Source organism: Ctenopharyngodon idella, chromosome 2, assembly GCF_019924925.1.
Source record: "Ctenopharyngodon idella isolate HZGC_01 chromosome 2, HZGC01, whole genome shotgun sequence".
Taxonomy (NCBI): Eukaryota; Metazoa; Chordata; class Actinopteri; order Cypriniformes; family Xenocyprididae; genus Ctenopharyngodon; species Ctenopharyngodon idella.
In genome coordinates, this window is record NC_067221.1 from 40,313,287 (window position 1) to 40,332,662 (window position 19,376).

General features: G+C 37.2%; 2 protein-coding genes across 7 annotated transcripts in view; both read right to left on the bottom strand.

Annotated features, from left to right (window-relative positions):
- The window catches only part of LOC127499482 (microtubule cross-linking factor 1), a 71,374-nt gene extending 67,270 nt beyond the window's left edge, over positions 1-4,104 (bottom strand). For 5 of the 6 annotated variants that reach the window (XR_007926134.1, XR_007926135.1, XR_007926131.1 and 2 more), the window contains exon 1: positions 2,872-4,104. Coding sequence is in view for 2 of the 6 variants with exons in the window: in XM_051869837.1 (XP_051725797.1) it covers positions 2,872-3,615 (744 nt within the window). In the remaining 4 variants the exon portion in view is untranslated. The remainder of the gene's footprint in view (positions 1-2,871) is intronic. The other variant, XM_051869859.1, reaches the window with a different exon arrangement.
- A 982-nt stretch (positions 4,105-5,086) lies between these two features.
- Positions 5,087-19,080, bottom strand: rab12 (RAB12, member RAS oncogene family). Its single transcript, XM_051914049.1, has 6 exons — positions 18,544-19,080; positions 16,785-16,845; positions 13,523-13,661; positions 13,349-13,438; positions 10,275-10,379; positions 5,087-8,403 (listed from the first exon to the last, which is right to left on the bottom strand). The coding sequence occupies exons 1-6, from the start codon at positions 18,746-18,748 to the stop codon at positions 8,296-8,298; spliced, it is 708 nt and encodes a 235-aa protein (XP_051770009.1). The 5' UTR covers positions 18,749-19,080; the 3' UTR covers positions 5,087-8,295.
- Between the last annotated feature and the right edge of the window lie 296 nt (positions 19,081-19,376).

Sequence of the window (19,376 nt, forward strand, 5' to 3'; positions counted from 1 at the left end):
TTAGGCCTGCCTTCATCTACCCATCACACTTCACACAGAGAGCAAAGGCTGTGATGCGTTTCCTGCGGGAGTTTTGAGGGTCTTTCTGATGCATGATGGTTGCATCTGCACTCTGTGGACTGATGTGACCTAAAATCAGTCAGAGAGAGATTTATGAATCTAGATCACAGTATCGCCTTACACCTTCACTCATGGTTTCTGTGTAAATATAGGCTTAAAACTAGGGGTGTAACGGTACGTGTTCATCCTGAATCATACGGTTCGGACGTCACAGTTCAGTTCATGCAGTTAGATGATGAATACAGTCAGTCACAGGCGATCCACACTCCAATCCAGAAGGGGGCGTGCGCGGTAATACAACACTGTTTGCTAACTGCCACAACAGGAGAAATAGCAGAAGAAGAACAGCGCATGTGCGAATGACCGCTTAAAAAATCAAGTCATCTAGATGCATGCATGCGTCTTTCTGCACTCATGGACAAAAATACTTTGAAAGGCTCTGGCTCTCAACTGTGGGTGAAACGGAACGCAGAAAATTAAGTATAGGAGGGTTGGGCTTAAGCTTTAAATGTTTAAATAAATTTAAGTGGAGCAAATTGTAACACTCTTAATGCACACGTTTTATTTTTCATTATTCTGTTTATTTTGTATTTTTATAACACAAGATGCTTTTCAGTTTTGTAGCTGATTGTGACCAAATACCTTTTGTTTGTTTTTTTATCAGCCCTGCAAATAAATATGACCTATGCAAGAGTCAGTTCTGTTTACTGCTTAGTGTTTAATACACTATAGGAGGCTGTACTGTACCAACTAGGGGACTAAATGCCACTAGGTGGAACAAACTGTAATTTTCAATACTGTCTGTTTAAAATAAATGAAAAGAAACCGAGCATTGGGGATTTGTTCCTTTTGTCTGGTAACACTTTAGTTTAGGGTCCAGTTCTCACTATTAACTAGTTGCTTATTAGCATGCATATTACTAAGATTTTGGCTGTTTATTAGTACTTATAAAGCACATATTAATGCATTATTCTGCATGACCTTATTCTACATCCCTTAAAGGATTAGTTCACCCAAAAATGAAAATAATGTAATTTATTATTCACCCTCATGTCGTTCTACACCCGTAAGACCTTCGTTCATCTTCGGAACACAAATTAAGATATTGTTGATGAAATCCGATGGCTCAGTGAGGCCTCTATTGAGAGCAAAACCATTCAAACTCTCAAGGTCCATAAAGGTACTAAAAACATATTTGAAACAGTTCATGTGAGTTCAGTGGTTCTATCTTAATATTATAAACAAGAACAAGAATACTTGAATGTGCGCCAAAGAAACAAAACAACGACTTTTCAACAATATCTATATGGGCCGATTTCAAAACACTGCTTCATGAAGCTTCTGAGCTTTATGAATCTTTTGTTTCGAATCAGTGATTCGGATCTCCTATCAAACGGCTAAACTGCTGAAATCACGTGACTTTGGCGCTCCGAGTCACTGATTCAATTCGTAAAGCAGTGTTTTGAAATCGGCTCATATAGATATTGTTGAAAAGTCTTTATTTTGTTTTTTTGGCGCACAAAAAGTATTCTTGTCGCATTATAATATTAAGATAGAACTCACATGAACTGTTTCAAATATGTTTTTAGTACCTTTATGGACCTTGACAGTTTGAATGGCTTTGCTCTCAATAGAGGCCTCACTGAGCCATCGGATTTCATCAACAATATCTTAATTGTGTTCTGAAGATGAACGAAGGTCTTACGGGTGTAGAATGACATGAGGGTGAGTAATAAATGACATTATTTTCAATTTTTGGGTGAACTAACCATTTAATCCTACCCAATTCCTAAATCTAACAACCTTAATAAGCAGTAATTGGAGATTTATTGAGGCAGAAGTTAATAGTCAGTTAATAGTGAGAATTGGACCCTAAAACTAAAGTGTACCGAAATCGTACTGAACCGTGACCCCAAAACCAAGGTACATACCGAAATGTGACTTCTGTGTACCATTACACCCCTACATAAAATACATCTTTATTCTTTTTATACTCTATCTGGCATTTTAGAATATTATTTTATGCTGTTTTATATTATGTATTCTATGTAATTCACTTTGTTCAGCACTTTGGTCAGCTTAGCTTTGTTTGAATGTGCTATAAATCCATTTTACTTACTATCATGGTGGTGCTATGTTACTTTTAAGCATTTATTTACTCTGCCATCAAATATCTGCGAACAGAATAAACACTAAAAAGACTAGACACTTTCAGGGACAAATGATGCTGCAGTACTGTTAGTCTAAGAGGTGTAAATGAGTAGGATGAATTCAAAACATGAGCGAGAATATGAAGAGTGTCATCACGTGAAAAAACAAATCACGGTGTAAAACTGTCACATGGATTTACAGCAGCAGCTCAACCCATAATCCTTCTGAAGAACACTAGACATTAATCTGAACATACATTTTAATGTTGTGTGTGTGTGTGTGTGTGTGTGAATAAATATACATATTTACACACACACATTAATTATATATAAGTGTCAACAAATGTCATGGCAACGCCATATTTTCTGTACATGTCACATATACTGAATGATTGTTAGAAACAACATATATTATATATGTTGATTCTAACAATCATTCTGTACCACAGTATATATCAAAGCTTCACCACTGTCTCATTGTACTACCACTGTACTTTTGTGTAAGGATTAAAAGCATCATCTTTAGGGAAAAAAAAAAAAAAAAAAAACTCTTGCATTGCAACATCATGCCATAGTGATTTATTGGAAGATGATACTGAAAATTTAAAGTCACTTTTAAGAATACCATGGTACCATAGTAGATTTTGGAGTTTGGGCTCACCTTGAGGTAGTCATTTTCCGATCGAAGGTCTTCGATTTCCCTCAGCAGTTCCTCCTGGGCCATTTCCTTGCCCTCCGTTTTGAATTGTTCGTCTTTATCCGCTTTGCATTTGTCCGCGTGCGCACCAGGCGCAGGTGCAGCCTGAGATCCTCCCGCTCCGAGAGCCAGCGCGCGCACGCGAACCCCGGCCGCCTGCTCGCTCGAACCGGAGCCGCTGCCTGACTCCGCATCGCTACTGGCGGCCTGAACGAGCCTTTGCTCGTCGGACAACGGCTCGGAGGGACAGTCGGACAAATCCGAGCTGCTGTCCGTCTGACAGACGCCGCGTCCGGTGGGCACGCGTATCGGAGCCAGCCTCCCCTTGCTCTTGGGGATCTGCGGAGCGGCGGTATCAACCGCTTTACAGGCCGGTTTCGGTTCGGATGCTGCATGCTGAGTGACTTTAACGGCCTTTTTTGTCGCTGAGGGCTTGATGTTGCTTTTTGCAGGTGCTGATGCGGATTTGTCCTTCGCGCCCGGGACGGTGCGTCTCGGAACGCGGCTCTGAGGCGTCACCGGCGCGGCGGACGATTGCTGCTTGTTGAATTTGGGGGATTTTGGCACGATCGGTTTGGCCGTTCGCGAGTGGACATCCTTCAGGACGGGTCTGGCAGGGGACGGCGCGCGGTTTAACCTCTTCTTCTCCACCTGAGGATGAGGATGATGGCTCTGCGGTTTGGTGTCGGAGCCATTGGAGCTCTCCATTATACAACCTGACAGACGGATCCAGCCGCGCGCTTCTGTCTCATCACTTCAGATGGACGCGCGCCCGTAATTCACTTGCCATCACAGTGTCGTTCCTCGCGCTTCCGATCGGAATACGGTGGATGATGTGGGGTCAAGTGAGAATCTCCGTGGTTCTGTGCGTTGAATCAATCCGTCCGTCCATCCCTCCCCCGGGATTACAGTACTCCCATCTCTCCCTGCTGTCCTCTCCACCTCCTGGCCGCCTCTCTCTCCCCCCCGGCTGACGGGAAAAATCTGCAGCCGCTGCGGTCTGACGCTCCCCGTCCTTGTCTTAGGTCTCGTGGAGCGCATGCGCCTGTTTTTCACACACAAGCACGGGCACACCCCTTCTCGCGCTCCGGTACCGGTCAGGCACGCTTGCGTACGCGTGGAGACGCAATGAGCAGCGCACGCGTGCACACACAAATCACTACAACAGAGAAACAGAGAGAGAATGGACTTTTTTTATCATTAGATTGGTGTAAAAACTAAATACTATTTTAATCACTGATTTATATCGTTATAATAAACAATATTTTGAATAAAAACAAAAACCTATACATATAATCCAGTGAGTCTTTAAACAGAATACCACAAAACAACACCATTTTACTACTAAATGTTGAAAAAGAAACAATGATGTTACCAGATAAATTAATTGAATATTTTGGATTTCAGGTTCGGAATAATTTGTTATTAGATTCTGATCTAATACCAAGATGCTGTTGCCATTTGAGTTGAATTACACTTGTATGAAGACAAACTCACACACACACACACACACACACACAATATATATATATATATATATATATATATATATATATATTATATATTAGAGATGCACCGATATATTGGCCAAAAATCGGTATCGGCCGATAAAAGCAAATTATCGGTTTAGTTTAAAAACAGGGCCGATATATCCTGTCAATCAAAAGAGGGCTGAATTTGTGATTTGTGTAAAGAAAATGCTAAGAAACCAGTTTAATGTTCAATATTAATAATTATATGAATTAATAACATTCAGAAAGTTAAGAAATATTCATTTAATCTTCAGAGTTTAGCAAGTGTTAATATTTATTTGAGATACTCTGAAACAAGTTGATGAAATGGAGAGATTATATAAGATTATAATTATTAATAATTATAATGAAATTATCATTAATTTAAACTTGTATTTGTAAAATTCCCAGTGAGTAAAACTTGCATTTACCAAAACTTTTCTTTAAAAAAAGACATAAGCTAGATTGCAGTAGTTATTCATTTAGCTTGTTTATCCAATAGCGCCATCATACTGTGAAATGAAGGCAGTACATGTCAGAACATAAAAGTGAGATCCCAAACACTAAACACAATACATTTTGCTTTCTAAGAATGGATAGCAGAAAATTTTGCACAAGTTTATGCTTACGTAAACAGGAGGAAAAGTATCAGAATACTAACGCACATCTATGTAATAAATATATATCTTTATTTGCACTTCATTAGTTTAAGAATGCCACAAGTTATAAATACCACAAAACTGCTTAACATGCCAAACTGTTTCAAATAACTAATATCAATGTATTAATCGTACAAAGTACTCTTCTATTTTGCAATGTAATGAGGATCTGTTTCATTTTTTTGTTTTTGTAATGTAGTAAATACTGCGATTGGCTGAGAGACTAAAGTTATTCTGTACAAAATGAAGGTTCATAAAGGCAACACGTATTGCTACTAATTGAGAAGTTTGAAGAACGTGTTGGGTTTAACTTTTTCAAGACAACTGATGTCATTGACAGTCTTTCTGCAGAACATGAAGTCAGTTCCTCTGAGGAAGACAAACTAAGCTTCAAACACAGAAACAAAATAAAATATAAATACAAACAAGAAAAATAAAAGGTTTGAGAGAGCGCCTTGAAACAAGTAAATAAAATGGAGAAATAATGATAAAAGTATAGTAAATCTGACTCCAGATTCAGAAGGAATTCAGCTACAATCCAAAATAAATTATACATTTGCCAATCCTGCAGAGAAAGAAAGTAAAAAGCACTTGGTGAAATGATCATTAGAGTATCTCATAAGGTTACAATATGGCACAAGCCTGCAAACATTAACATTTTGAGGTTAGTAGTACAATCTGCCTAACACTGTTAACACAAAACCGACAGGTTTAGGTTGGTTATAAACTTTCAAAGGACACACAGTTAAAAGAAGTTAAATTTGAAAAATATTCAAATAATACAGAAGAAAAGCTACAGCAAAAAAGCTATTTTTCACCTCAGCAGCGGACATTAGTCCGTCAAAAACAGAAAACAGACTCAAGGTTTGGGTTGTTTAGTACACTGGTTTCTGACGAGAAACAACGTAAACTCACTTCCACTACACACGTACATCACCTTTCTATTAGTTGACGTACAGAGGATATCACTAAACCTGTCCAGAACATTTACAGGTCATATTTCACCCCAAACAGAAAAATAATTTTTTTTTATAAAGATAATGACATTATTTTCAAGAAAATTAAACACATTTCCACCTATATCACTGTAATGAGAAAGAAAATTACGCATTATATTTATTTGTAAAAAAAAACAAAAAAAACAAAACAATATTTGGTAATATATGTTGTACTACCATTATTTAAAGATGAAAACGTTTTTTTTTTTCCCACACTATGGTAATTAGAAGGGGAGAGGGGTACTTAACTGTCATTAAAACAATGTCAAATAAACACTTTTGCAATATATTTTTAAGCAAAAAATGTTTTTTCTTTTGATTTTGGGGTCAGATATGACCCACACATATTTTCATGAAATTCACCAAATAAAACAAAAAAGTTTTTTTTTTTTTTTTTTTTGTTCCAGACGCACAGTAACACTGTCAGTCCTCTATATTCAAGGACAATTGCTACTTAAAAATGCATCATATTCCCAAAAACTCAGACAAAAAGCCAGTTGCTACTGCATATCTGGTACCTATGGAAGCTTGTTGCCATGAAATAAAAAATAAAAAAGGTAATTGCGGCTTTTTATCTCACAATTCTGTCTTTTTTCCTCGCTATTGCGAACGCTTGCAATTGCGAGTTATAAAGTCAGAATTGCATGATATATAATGTCAGAATTGCGTGATATAAACCAGAATTGTGAGATATAAACTTGCAGTTGCATGATATAATGTCCAATTGTGAGGGAAAAAAAGAGTGACGTTTTTTCTTCTGACTTCTCGCAACTGCAAGTTTAAATCTCGCAATTCTGAGAAAAAAAAGTCAGAATTGTGAGATAAAAAGTCGCAGTTACCTTTTTTATTCAGTGGCGGAAACAAGCTTCCATAGGTGCCAGCTAGTGAGTTCAACTTCAGTTGAAACAGCATTTCCAATCTAATACCTGTTATAAAGTTTTATATTACACAACATCATTACTATAGTCCTTCATCTAACACAGGCAAATAACTCAATTCAACGAAAATCCAGTAGAATCAGTGTTTTCCAAGAACGCAGAGGCATAGTGATGTTAACTGAAGAGAACGAGTGTACTTCAGTTAGTGACGCTGTCCGAGCATCAAAACGATCCTCTTAAATGTCCCTGCTCTCCACGGAGAAATAGCCCTTTCGGTGAGAGCATTTCAGTTCTGCGATCCAGATCCAGCAAATAAAACAATGAACTCAGTCTGTGTGACACCCAATTAATGACCTTCCTTTATTCTACTCAAGTTAAATGACACTGAAACTGCTAAACAACAAAACTCTGAATGATGAGGTTAATCTTCTGTACACAGGTCCTTCACTAACGTTCTGCATTTTAGCTGTTTGTAAACTAGCTACGAATGGATTGTAGTGCAAAACACAACGGATAACTCAACAGACGCCCACCTCAAAAACAGTAACAATGAACGTAAGGCATAAAGACATTATAAACTTCAACCCCAACCACGCTGGCGATTAATAATGTGCCCGAACAAACCACCTCGCAAACACACAGCTGACAGAAATAAATTCCACTTGGCATTAAATGTAGATCTGCTTTTAATGCCAAATCAATTTGGAAAAGAGCTTCTCAATTTGAGACCAGGAACGTTTTCCATGAGAAATGTCGAATGTGTACTTGAAACGTGAAGAGAAGTGAAAGACAAGGTAGAGTCTCAATTGTCTGATATAAATGGTAGTTTCTTGTTTCTGCTAAGAGTGATTATGTAAAATACATATAAATAGGTGTTGATGGGTTACGACATATGTTTGTTCTCGTATCATGCGTGTTTGTGGCGCGTGTGCAGCGGTATCCGATAGGAAAGGCACGTGTCAGATCAACGTAATCGTGTGCTTCCCAGAAATGAGGTAGTGTATGTATGGGCCGTCAAAAATAAATGCATCTATGTTTGTGTGTGATGATAGGGATGTTCTTTATTGGCATCTAGAGGTACCAAAATATGGACTATAATTAATTGCACAGTCTATCATTTGTGCGTAATCTACAGCGAGGGAACATTAAATGCAATATTGAGTGTTTTGTCTTTCATCTTCTCTGGCCATCATCTCATCAACCATATTGGGCTGAAGTCTCAAGCTCATTGGTGTGAGGGCATCACGACATGGGCCCTTGGTGGTGGGAGTCTGTAACAGCATGTGTTGGATTATAAGAGGGAAGGAGTTGTTGGGTTTCTAAATAAAGCATGAACCGAGTCTCAACAGCAGCGCATGCGAGGTGGAGGCAGCTCTGGTGGGATTTCAGGTTCGGGCTGAAGAGACAGGACACTGTTGGACAGCTCTTTACTGGGGACTTCAAGTGGCATCTGTGGAAAGACAACATTTTGTAAGATTATAAGATGTTATAGACTCTTACACACAAAAATGGCTTTTGATCAAAAGAGATGGGAAACAGGGCTGCACGATCAATCACATAAAACCGAAATGCCTGTGCTCTGAGTTTGGGGCGCTTAAAACAGGCATTCGTGAACGCAACATGCACTTCTTGTAATGAGAAGCACTTATTGTCAACAAAATAGAAGCTTTAAGGGCTTCCTGTGTTTTTCAGCCAAAATAAAAGCTCAACATTTGAAAACAAAGAAATAAAGATAGCCATATTGCAATTTTACAGTTCTTTATTTGTCACATACATGTGCCATATAATATAGTGAAATGTTTTTTTCTTAGTTCCCCGTCCCACAATGCAACAACAAACAGAACCAATAACAAATTAAGGACATACACCAATATAGTAAAAACAGAATATAATAAACTATGAAGAAACATGATATGATGTAAATAAAATAGAACAGAGATTTTTATGAAAAATGTACAAAACTATACAATGTTTACAGAATCTGTACAGTGTGCAATTTTTCCTGTAAAATAAAATAATGATGTTATTTTTCTTAAATACTATTTTTTTTTTTTTTACGGTGAATATTACAATTACAATATGTTGTTAAATATTTTTATTTCATAATAATAATAGTTAGTTACTATTATTAATATAATTATTATTATTTCATAGTCATATTGATATTTAATCACAAAATGATGCAAATAAGCAAAGATTTCATTAAAATTGCAATTGCAAAATCACAATTAGAATTTTTCCCCAAATTGTGCAGCCCTAATGGGGAATGAGGAAGAAATAATAATTAATTATATTAATAATTCCTGCATTTGAAAAAGTTAACGGCATCAAATCTTTGATAATCTGAAGATATTCAAGGTTTTATGGTGCGTTCAAGTCACTTTCTTCATAGGAAGATGGAGGTGTAAGTTCTTTTAATTAACTACACAAAAATACAGCAAGGTTTTTTTTAACCCTATACTTCTAGAAAATGAAGAACAAAGAATGTGCATCAGGTGTTTTGCTTTTTAATGTTTTTAATTATTTATGAAGCCACTGTAAACTTTATCGTTACATATTATATTGGTATATTACAATGCCATTATATTTTGTGCATGTTTCTCACTGAAATGCCCCCAACTCGTAAAGACTGTTACGACTTTGTGGTGGCTTTCATGTGCGTTCAACTCATAAATGCAATCTTTTCAACATGACTTGAATGCACCATTTGTTCAGCATGTAAATGGGATATCTCACCTGCTTTGGTTTCCTAAATGTCATGTACAAAACATACTGCAGTTGATAACATGCAGGTCAGACAGTTCCTTCCTGTCTAAGTGGGTGGTTCTTGGCAATAATAAACTGGAAAGTAGGTCTGACTTTATGCCAATAGTCAAATTCTGGCTCTGTGAGTCTATAGTCATCCTAAAAACTCTGTTTAGCTCTTGATGATACTATTTGGGCCAGAAACACCCATGATAGCCAATGAACGCCACATTCTTAGGCAAAATCACTTTATTTCATGAAGGCCCGGTTTCACAGACTTACTTACACAGACAGGGCTTAAATTAAGCCAGGATTAGTCCTTAGTTCAATTAGGGCATTTATGAGGCTTTTATAAACGTGTCGTAGAAAAAAATATTACTGGTGTGCATCTTGAGACAAAACAACGGCACTGACATATTTTAAGATATGTCAGTTTAAGTTGCTTTCAGTTAAACATGCATTTTAGTCTGGGACTAGCTTAAGCCTAGTCTGTGAAACCGAAGGCAAATGTTTTAAAGTGAATGTTATGGTGGGTGAAGAATTAATCAAAACAGTTAACAAAACAGCCCCACTTACCTTACTCAAAATGTCATCAACTAGTTTAAGGAATATCTCATCCACGTTAAAGTTATCCTTGGCACTGGCCTCACAGAAACGCATCCCTGATATCCGTGAAGCAAACTGCCATTCAGAGAAGAGAAAACAAACTTTATTTCAGGTTCTCCTGAATGGGTTAGATATTCAAATAATTAAATATTTGTTACTTTTCAAACACAATCAGTTGACTGAGCCTCGTTCTCTTCTAGAATGGTAACACACCTAGCTATTGTATGACTTCAGAAGATGTATGAACTTTGGACTGAGCAAATAATTGACACTGGATTGAGTAAATAATGCTTGGGTGAACTAAAGTGTGTTCTCGCACACTAACAGAGTTAGTTTTAGGTTCAGAGGGTTTGGGAAGGTTGGCGGAGGCACTATTTAGAGCATTCAGAGAATCTCTTTGTGGAGCACTCAGGATAATAATGTCCCTGTGTCCAGGGATTTGGACAGACTGAAAGACACTTGCAATTCAGCATCTTCCTCCACTAAACTAAATGTCAAGGTAAACCTGAGACCACATCATACAGCTGAATTTAAAATACTAAATTCAGGCTATACTAAAGCAATAACAGCAAATAATTAACAGGTATCAGACTAAAAATAGGAGCTCTTTGTGTCTCAGAGAACAATTTTCTGCACCACTGCTCTCACCCAGTGTTGTTATTGTTAAAGGGGACCTATTATGCCCTTTTTCACAAGATATAATATAAGTCTCTGGTGTCTCCAGAATGTGTCTGTGAAGTTTCAGCTCAAAATACCCCACAGATCATTTATTATAGCTTGTCAAATTTGCCCCTATTTGGGTGTGAGTAAAAACACGCAGTTTTTGTGTGTGTCCCTTCAAATGCAAATAAGCTGCTGATCCCGGCCCCATTTCCAGAAGAGGGCGGAGCTTTAACAGCTCGCGGTTCGGTTGCTCAACAACAACAAAGCTGGAGAATCTCACACAGCCAAAATGAGGATTGTCAGTAACGGTGTTCAGCCTTACATTGTTCGGACACTGATGGAGAGACTCAGGAAGAAGTTCCAACTTTTTTAGCAATCGAGCAATCGTTTCTTTCCACATGCTTGCAGAGAAAAGCTTGCCAAATCAAAGTTACAGGGTTGTCTTTTTTCATGTTATCTGGGTTGGTAAATGCACCAGGGACCCGATTATAGCACTCAAATACGGAAAAAGTCAGATTTTCATGATATGTCCCCTTTAACTAAAACTATTAAAAATCTCTTGTTTTTTTGGTAATGGAAATAAAGCAGAAAGAAAAGAAAATATAAATATTAGATGAAAAGCTTAAAGGGGTCATATGATGCTTTTCATGTTTTCCTTTAGTGTGCAATGTAGCTGTCTGTGCATGTGTAAGTTACAAAGCTCTGTCTCCCACAAATGCATTTATTCTATCTACCAGAGGACATTGATCCATACCTGCCTAAAATGCCTCGATCGAAGTCTAGAAATCACTCCCTCAAACATCCACATCACAATGTGAAATTAGCATAATGCCTGCTCAAAGGCATATGGAAAGAAAGAAGGCGAGGCTTCATGTCGTGGAGACACTGTGTTTGAAAACTCCAGGTTTTGTTTGGCCTTCCGAAAATGAATGAAATTATTAATCAGAGGTAAAGATTTATTTATAAAGCTGTTTCTGAGCAGTACAACCTAAAAGATTGCTTGTGCACAGCACATTTTATGGAGGACCTGGGAGAGCACAGCGCCAGCTTTATACAAAGACTACTTAACACTGTGAAATGTTCTACTCAAGTCATGCTAGCAAAGTTTGTTTCAATTGATCGGTTTGATCATCCACATTTTTAGAATCTGACTCCGGCTCGAACTGATAAGGTAAAATCAATGACATTACTAACGGTGTGTTTACAATTGCTTAAAGGGTTAGGTCACCAAAAAATGAAAATTCTGTCATTAATTACTCACCCTCATGCCGTTCCACACCCGTAAGACCTTCATTCATCTTCAGAACACAAATTTAGTGATGTCTGATTTCAAAACACTGCTTCAGGAAGCTTCGGAGCATAATGAATCAGCGTGTCGAATAATGATTCGGATCACGTGTCAAACCGCCAAACTGCTGAAATCACGTGACTTTGGCACTCCGAACCGCTGATTCGACACGCTGATTCATAACGCTCCGAAGCTTCAGGAAGCAATGTTTTAAAATCGGCCATTACTATATAAGTCGTTATTTTGTTTTTTTTGGTGCACCAAAAATATTCTCGTTGCTTTATAATATTAATATTGAACCACTGTACTCACATGAACTGATTTAAATATGTTTTTAGTACATTAATATTCCTTGAGAAAGGAAATGTCATTGCTGGCTATGCAGGCCTCACTGAGCCATCGGATTTCAACAAAAATATCTTAATTTGTGTTCCGAAGATTAACGAAGGTCTTACGGGTGTGGAACGATATGAGGGTGAGTAATAAATGACATTATTTTCATTTTTGGGTGAACTAACCCTTTAGAGCCTTGAAAGCTGAACCTCGCAATTATGGCAAAAGAGTATTACATTTCCAACACACGCTTCAGGTGTTTGGCCAATCATAACGCACTGGGTCAGCTGGCCAATCAGATCACTCTAGGCTTTTCAGAAAAAGGGGCTTTATAGAAATCAGCACGTTTCAGACAGACTGGGAAAAGAGGAGCTGCAATAATGTACAGTATGTGAAAAATAATGTTTTTTTTAACATTAAAGCATGTTAACCTATTCTGTTATACCCAATAATCAAAATAATGAACTTTTAAAATGGCATCATATAACCACTTTAAAAAAAAAAAAAAAATGGAAATGAAAATTAGAAATGTTGCCTTGCCTAAGTTTAAATTGAACTGTACTAAAATTACTAAAACTAAAACTGAAATAAAAACAAATTCATGCTAATTAGAAATTAACTAATAAAACTAATAAAAATGACATTTTTAAAACTTGCACTAAAATTAAAATGAAAACTGAAAATATAAAAATACAAGCTAGTTCAAAATATTAATAAAAACTATAATGGTATGTAAATACTAAAACAACACCGGTCTCACCCTCTCCGCTTGTTGTCGTGAGATGGCGCGATCAGACTCGCAGTCCAGTTTGTTCCCAACCAATAGGAGCTCAGCATCCTCTGACGCATACTGCACAGAACCAAAACAAGTTCACTGGAAGCAGATATTTACTGCACAACAGAAAATGAATCAGTATTTTTGATGTTTGAGCACCTTGTCTATCATCTTCATCCATTTAGGCAGGTCGTCAAAGGTTTCCTGCTTGGTGATGTCGTAGACCAGCACGATGCCTTTTGCGCCGCGGTAATACGCTGAAGTGATGCTGTTAAACCTCTCCTGACCTGCTGTGTCCCTGAAATTATTCAACGTTATTAGACTCACATGACATTCAGAGTGGGGAATAAAACATATGCTAGACTATAAGAGAAAGAGCACTGATTTGACAGTGAAAAGTGTCTCTATAATCACAGGCGGTTGGAGGGGAGAAGTTGAAATGGTAAGAGGGATTTATGGCGTCAGCTGAAAAAGAACGTCAATTTATTTTCATTTTTATGAAGACAACATGCACCCAATGAATCACTCACAGTAAAAAAGGAAGGTGCATTATGTACATGTGATCATATAATTTGCTTTACCAAGTGCTTTTACTTTAATTATTTCAAAAAGCATTCATATATCTCAGCAGTCTTTCATGAGATTTTTCACATCGTGATTCAAAGGAAAAAGAAAAAACACATTACTGCACGTGACAGATGTTTATCTCCTCGTTTTTACTGTACCTTATCCACCCTAGTCTGGTGCATTTTTCCAAAACAGGATATGATGTCGCAAAGAGGACCGGTGAGGCGTCACATGTCAATGAGCAGTTAAGACGGACAGTGAAGGAGCCGTGGATGCTGGGTAGCTGGATGTGAGTGGACATGTGTTACAGACGTGACGTTCAAAAGCACAGACATCTGCAGAAGTGTGTTGTGAGAGAAGCCGGCGTGTTTCAGGGTCAAAAGGAAATAAAATAATCATAAAGTGGGTGGGGAGGGGATGGGTTAGTATTAGTTTGTGATTAGTTAGTAGATGATGACTGACCCAGACTGCACTGGAACAAACAAGTTATGGAATAACAAAGATTAGTTTACACTAATACAGAACAGAAGAGAGTAGAATAGAACTTCTAAGAAACATATAAAACTACATAGAACAGAACTAGTGATGTTCATGATTAATCTATGATTGATTTATTGTTGTTGTTAATTTAATTGACTATTCTAATACATTGTTTTTAAACTATTTTGTGATTTGGCTTGTCTATAAAAATTAAGTGGACTCAACATTCACAACAAGAAAGTCTTGTATCTGTATTTTCTATAGGCTCCACATTATTAGTCATAAATGAATGGTAATTTAAACAAATTAAATTTATGCTAAACAGCCAAAATATATTAAAAGGGAAAATGCATATACTCAGAGTTTATATTTTTTATTTGGAGTCCTCCACATGTGATTTTCTGTATTAATTTTAAATCACAATCAACAATGGCAATCAAACATTCCTGAAAATTAACATCCCAACATAGAACTGAATGAAGAAAACTCTATCTGAATAGAATTGTACAGAATAGAACCAAACAGAATAGAATACAACAGACCCAAAATAAAATATAGCTGCGAGCAGCAAATATTGGGGTTCAAGCGTTTTAAGGCCTTTAAGCACATGCGTAAAAAGATATGTTTTATTTAGCAAGCATGTAAGCACGATCATAGATGTAAAAGACCATTTACAGCAAATACAGGCAATTTACCATAGGAAATTTATGGTTTATAAAGCTTTTTAACAGTTATCAAGGTTGAGCCAAAAACCTAGGACTAGTTTGCCAAAGTTAGTTTTTGAAATAATCTCCAATATTTAGCGAATGATTCAATGGCGGTCCTAGAGTCAAAGTTGCTCAGAATGAGGAGTTCTACCATGTGGTGTGCGAAAATCACGCGATACACGATCCTTTACGCACGTGAAAAACACGACGGCGCCCCCCCAGTGGCCGTTTTCTTTCGAATTTCTCACAGGCCTCTAGAGCCGTGAGTCAAATAGGCCCAGCGAGTTTCATTCCGATTAGCCTTTGTTAACCTTACTGCTCAAACTTCAGTAGCTGATGGCGGACATGTTTTTTGAGATGCGTCAATGTCCTCATAGACAATCATGGCACCTCAGACGAAGACACTGCAAGCCAATTTTCAACGGTGATATAGTTATAGCCATTTTCATGTTTTTTTCCTGTTATAGCGCCACCAAGTAGCCAGTCGCCACATCCTTTTTCACGCAACCACAGAAGGAGCTCTTACACAGGTGTGCCGAGTTTGGTGAAAATATCTTATTCTGTTCACGAGTTATAGCCATTTTAGTAAAAGTGGCTCCACCCACTTCGAGCATTTTGGCGGCCCTTAGGGACCGTGAATCGGGATTTCAACTTTTTTTTTTATATAACTATTGACAATCAGACTCCAGAGAATCTTGCTGGACTAGTTCTCAAAAGTAGGTTTATCAAAAAATCCGAAATACCTGAAAATTACGAGGAGCGAATCCGACAAACGGTTTAAGAGTTATGAGCCGTTTCGTACTTTTGACTGCTATAGCGTCCCCATCAGGCCGATCAGGCCGAGCCTTGCTGACGTTGTAGATGGTGTGAGTACTACCAGCCCTCAAAGTTTCAAGTCTCTATGACTTACGGTTTGGTCGGCCCGATCACTTTTAGGAGAGAATGCTGATCCTTGGAAATTTTAACAATTATAATAGGGTTTCAGCGCTACACGCTTGAATACCTAATAAAACATAACAGAAACAAGTAGAATATAATATAACAGAGCCAAACCAAATAAAAGAGAATAGAACAGAACAGATCAGAACAGAGCAGAGAAGACGAGAATCAAATAGAAGGAACAGAATAACATACAATAGAACCAAACCACAAGAGAACTGGACAAAATAACTGAATAGGAAAGAATCAAAATGGAATAAAATATAATTAACAACCAGGGGACGGTGGGATTGATGAAGAGTAGGTGAGAAGGGATGTACATGGACATACATTTCAGTTAGTGAGATGATATTAGTGATATCACACTTAAAATGCACATATTTACATTCATTGTTGAATTCTGGGATGCAGCGAGCGTGTAATCACAGATTTAATGTCACAATAATAAAAGTTATGAGTTTACTGTAATGCTTTAATAACACTGGATATGCTTTGTGACATAATTTCGAATCTCTCTGTGAGTTTCCTCAGTGCCACAGTGTTAGTTAATGACTGGTGATTAAATCTCAATAGCTGCACATGAAAGATGTTTGACTGAGTCTCAAAGACTCTGATCTGGAATTTATGACCTGGTGCAGAACGACTTGATCTCATGTGCTTCTGAGACACAGGAAGTGACATGGTGGGCTGAGTCAATGATAAGGACACAGCACTTCCTCTCCACTCACCAGATCTGTAACCTGATCTTCTTTCCTCTCAGCTCCACCGTTTTGATTTTAAAATCCACACCTTCAAAACCACAGACAAAATGAGAAGAAATAAGATGTAAGATCAGTCAGCTTTAAAGTTCCTCACAGTTATCAAACACATGATTGAAATCATTAATATTTAATGTATATATTTGGGTCAAGTATGTTTTGGGCCTAATTGTGTCCCTGTGTTTATGACAACAAACAGCCACAGTGAAAGCACAGCTCATGTTCTCTGGATTTCACAAGCGTGACAGAGCAGAAAACCGCGGTCAGGCATGTTGCGGCAGCTGTGTGAACGTGTGTCTGGCTATTCTGGGATATTGGGATAGGTAGCAGCATGAAACTAATCTGATGTGAAGGTCTGTTATGAGTGACTGAAAACCTTGCCATAACAGTTTTCATGTAGTTCATGTATTGGCTAAAAATCACTGATTTTGTACCAAAGCGTTTTTAATATTTTAATCTTGTGTTCTCTAAACGTGTTGCTGTTCACATGACTGATGCAGATTGATTCAGCGCTTGGCAGATGTCTCGTGTAATGACGTTACAGAAGAGCTGGGCACGTGAATGAGGGATGAAAACAGTTTATGTTCACATTCATGTTAACATAAAACTCTTTTAAATCATCTGAGTTGTTTTCATCCATATGTGTTATGATTATTATTATTATTAAATTAAATGTTCTCTGATTTACATGGTCACAGGCCCAGAAGTGATTTTCTAATGATTCTGTTGACACTTTCAGGACCAAAACTCCCTGACCAGACTGACCCCTCTGACCTCTGAAGTGTTGTTGAGTTCTCATGTTACAGTGGTCAGTACTTTAGAAAGTAAATTCATTTGGCTTTTTTTTTTTTTTTTTTGACTTTTTAAGTTATCTAAATTAAAATATCCATGACAAAACACTATGCACAGTTCACTAGTTATGTTGTAATAGTATGTAATAACTGATAATAACCAACTACAAATTTGATATATTTACATATTATATAAATACACTGCCAGTTATTTAAAATCGTAATAGTATTTCTCAATATTACTGTTTTTACTGTATTATCATCAAATAAATGTAGCCTTGGTAAGCATCAGCAACTGTAGAGCATATATTATACACACACATATATATGTATTTATGTGTGTGTGTGTGTGTGTATATATATATATATATATATATATATATATGATAGATACATGCCTCCACAATAAACTTTATCCATCTAAGTGCCAATTGCTAACAATCTATAGTTTATAAATGAATCAATGTTAACTACCAAGGCTATCCAAACTAGCTATAGTTATCAATCTAAACTAAACTAGTATGTAAAGATAGCTATCTAATCTTTAATAACTGTCTATGGTTTCCTAAGTACACTATATCTGCAGTTTACAAATTATTCAGTTACATATATTATTTCATACTGTCCATAGTTTATTTAATTAACTAGCTATACTAAACCAATAATATTAAGTGTATTAATTACCCATAGTTAGCAATCCAGTTTACTAATCATTAATAGTTCACTATTTATACTATAGTAAACTCATTATCCATCTATAGTTAACTATCCATAACTTGGACAGTTGAACTGCAATTTATTTGTTTTGTGAGCACAATAATGTGGTATGTATTGATTGTTATATTAACGTATATTACTAGTATATTACTAGTACACAAATAAACTGACAGTCCTTGTTGTTGACCATCCAGACTGACATCTCTGTCAGTTTGTCTTACCCACAGTAGACTTGCACGCCTCGCAGAAGGTGTCATCCGTGAATCTTTCCATCAGGCTGGTCTTTCCCACACCACGGGAGCCGATGATGATCACCTGCAGTTTATAATCAGCGGCTCTGGGCGGCATCTTCCTGCGGCGCTGCGACGCTCCCACAGCGGGCGAGCCGCCGCCGGCCCTCCGCTGGACACCGAACCCCGACTCCATCCACCACTAACAGCCAGTCCACATCTGCCACACGGCCAGCCCGCTTTAAACACGCCCGCGCATCACGGAGGGAAACTTTAATAAACTTTAAAGCGGCTTTTTGGAAGAGTTTGTCAAAGTTTTCAGTCTCCTCAGTCAGTCAGTCAGTTGTTGTCCTGCACTGGGAATACGAGAGCGACCGTGACGTCACCACCACTTCCGGTTCCGACGCATTCCAAAGGAAGAGCAGAGCAGAATTCCCTTTAGAATAAACACACTTGGAAGATTCATCACTTACAAATAATATTACATAGCAAATGTGGGAAAATAAACGGCATTTTTTGCATTTTCAACAGTTATTTACAAGAAAAGAAAAGCATAGTCAATAATAGAAACAAAAACATAATTACCTATTTCAGCTTCTATTAACTGTAAATATTTAACATTATAGGCTAGTCTTCATTTTTTTTTTTTTTTATTATGCTACCAGTTACACCTTTTCTTTATTCTTTGAAAGTAAAAAATGTGTTTTTACTAATATAATCTAAATATTGCACACGTAAGTAAACTAAGAATATAAGTTTAATCGATACAAAATTTTATGAGTGTTGCAAATAAGATTGTTAAATAAATTGCAAATATAAAAAAA

What these genes read in the sequence shown, in the direction of transcription:
- rab12 (XM_051914049.1), bottom strand. Translation starts at nt 18,748, where the DNA reads ATGGAGTCGGGGTTCGGTGTCCAGCGGAGGGCCGGCGGCGGCTCGCCC. An exon ending in GGCGTGCAAGTCTACTGTGG is followed by an intron (nt 16,846 to 18,543) that starts GTAAGACAAACT and finishes GTGGTTTTGAAG; the next exon opens with GTGTGGATTTTAAAATCAAA. An exon ending in CACGACAACAAGCGGAGAGG is followed by an intron (nt 10,380 to 13,348) that starts GTGAGACCGGTG and finishes TCTGAATGGCAG; the next exon opens with TTTGCTTCACGGATATCAGG.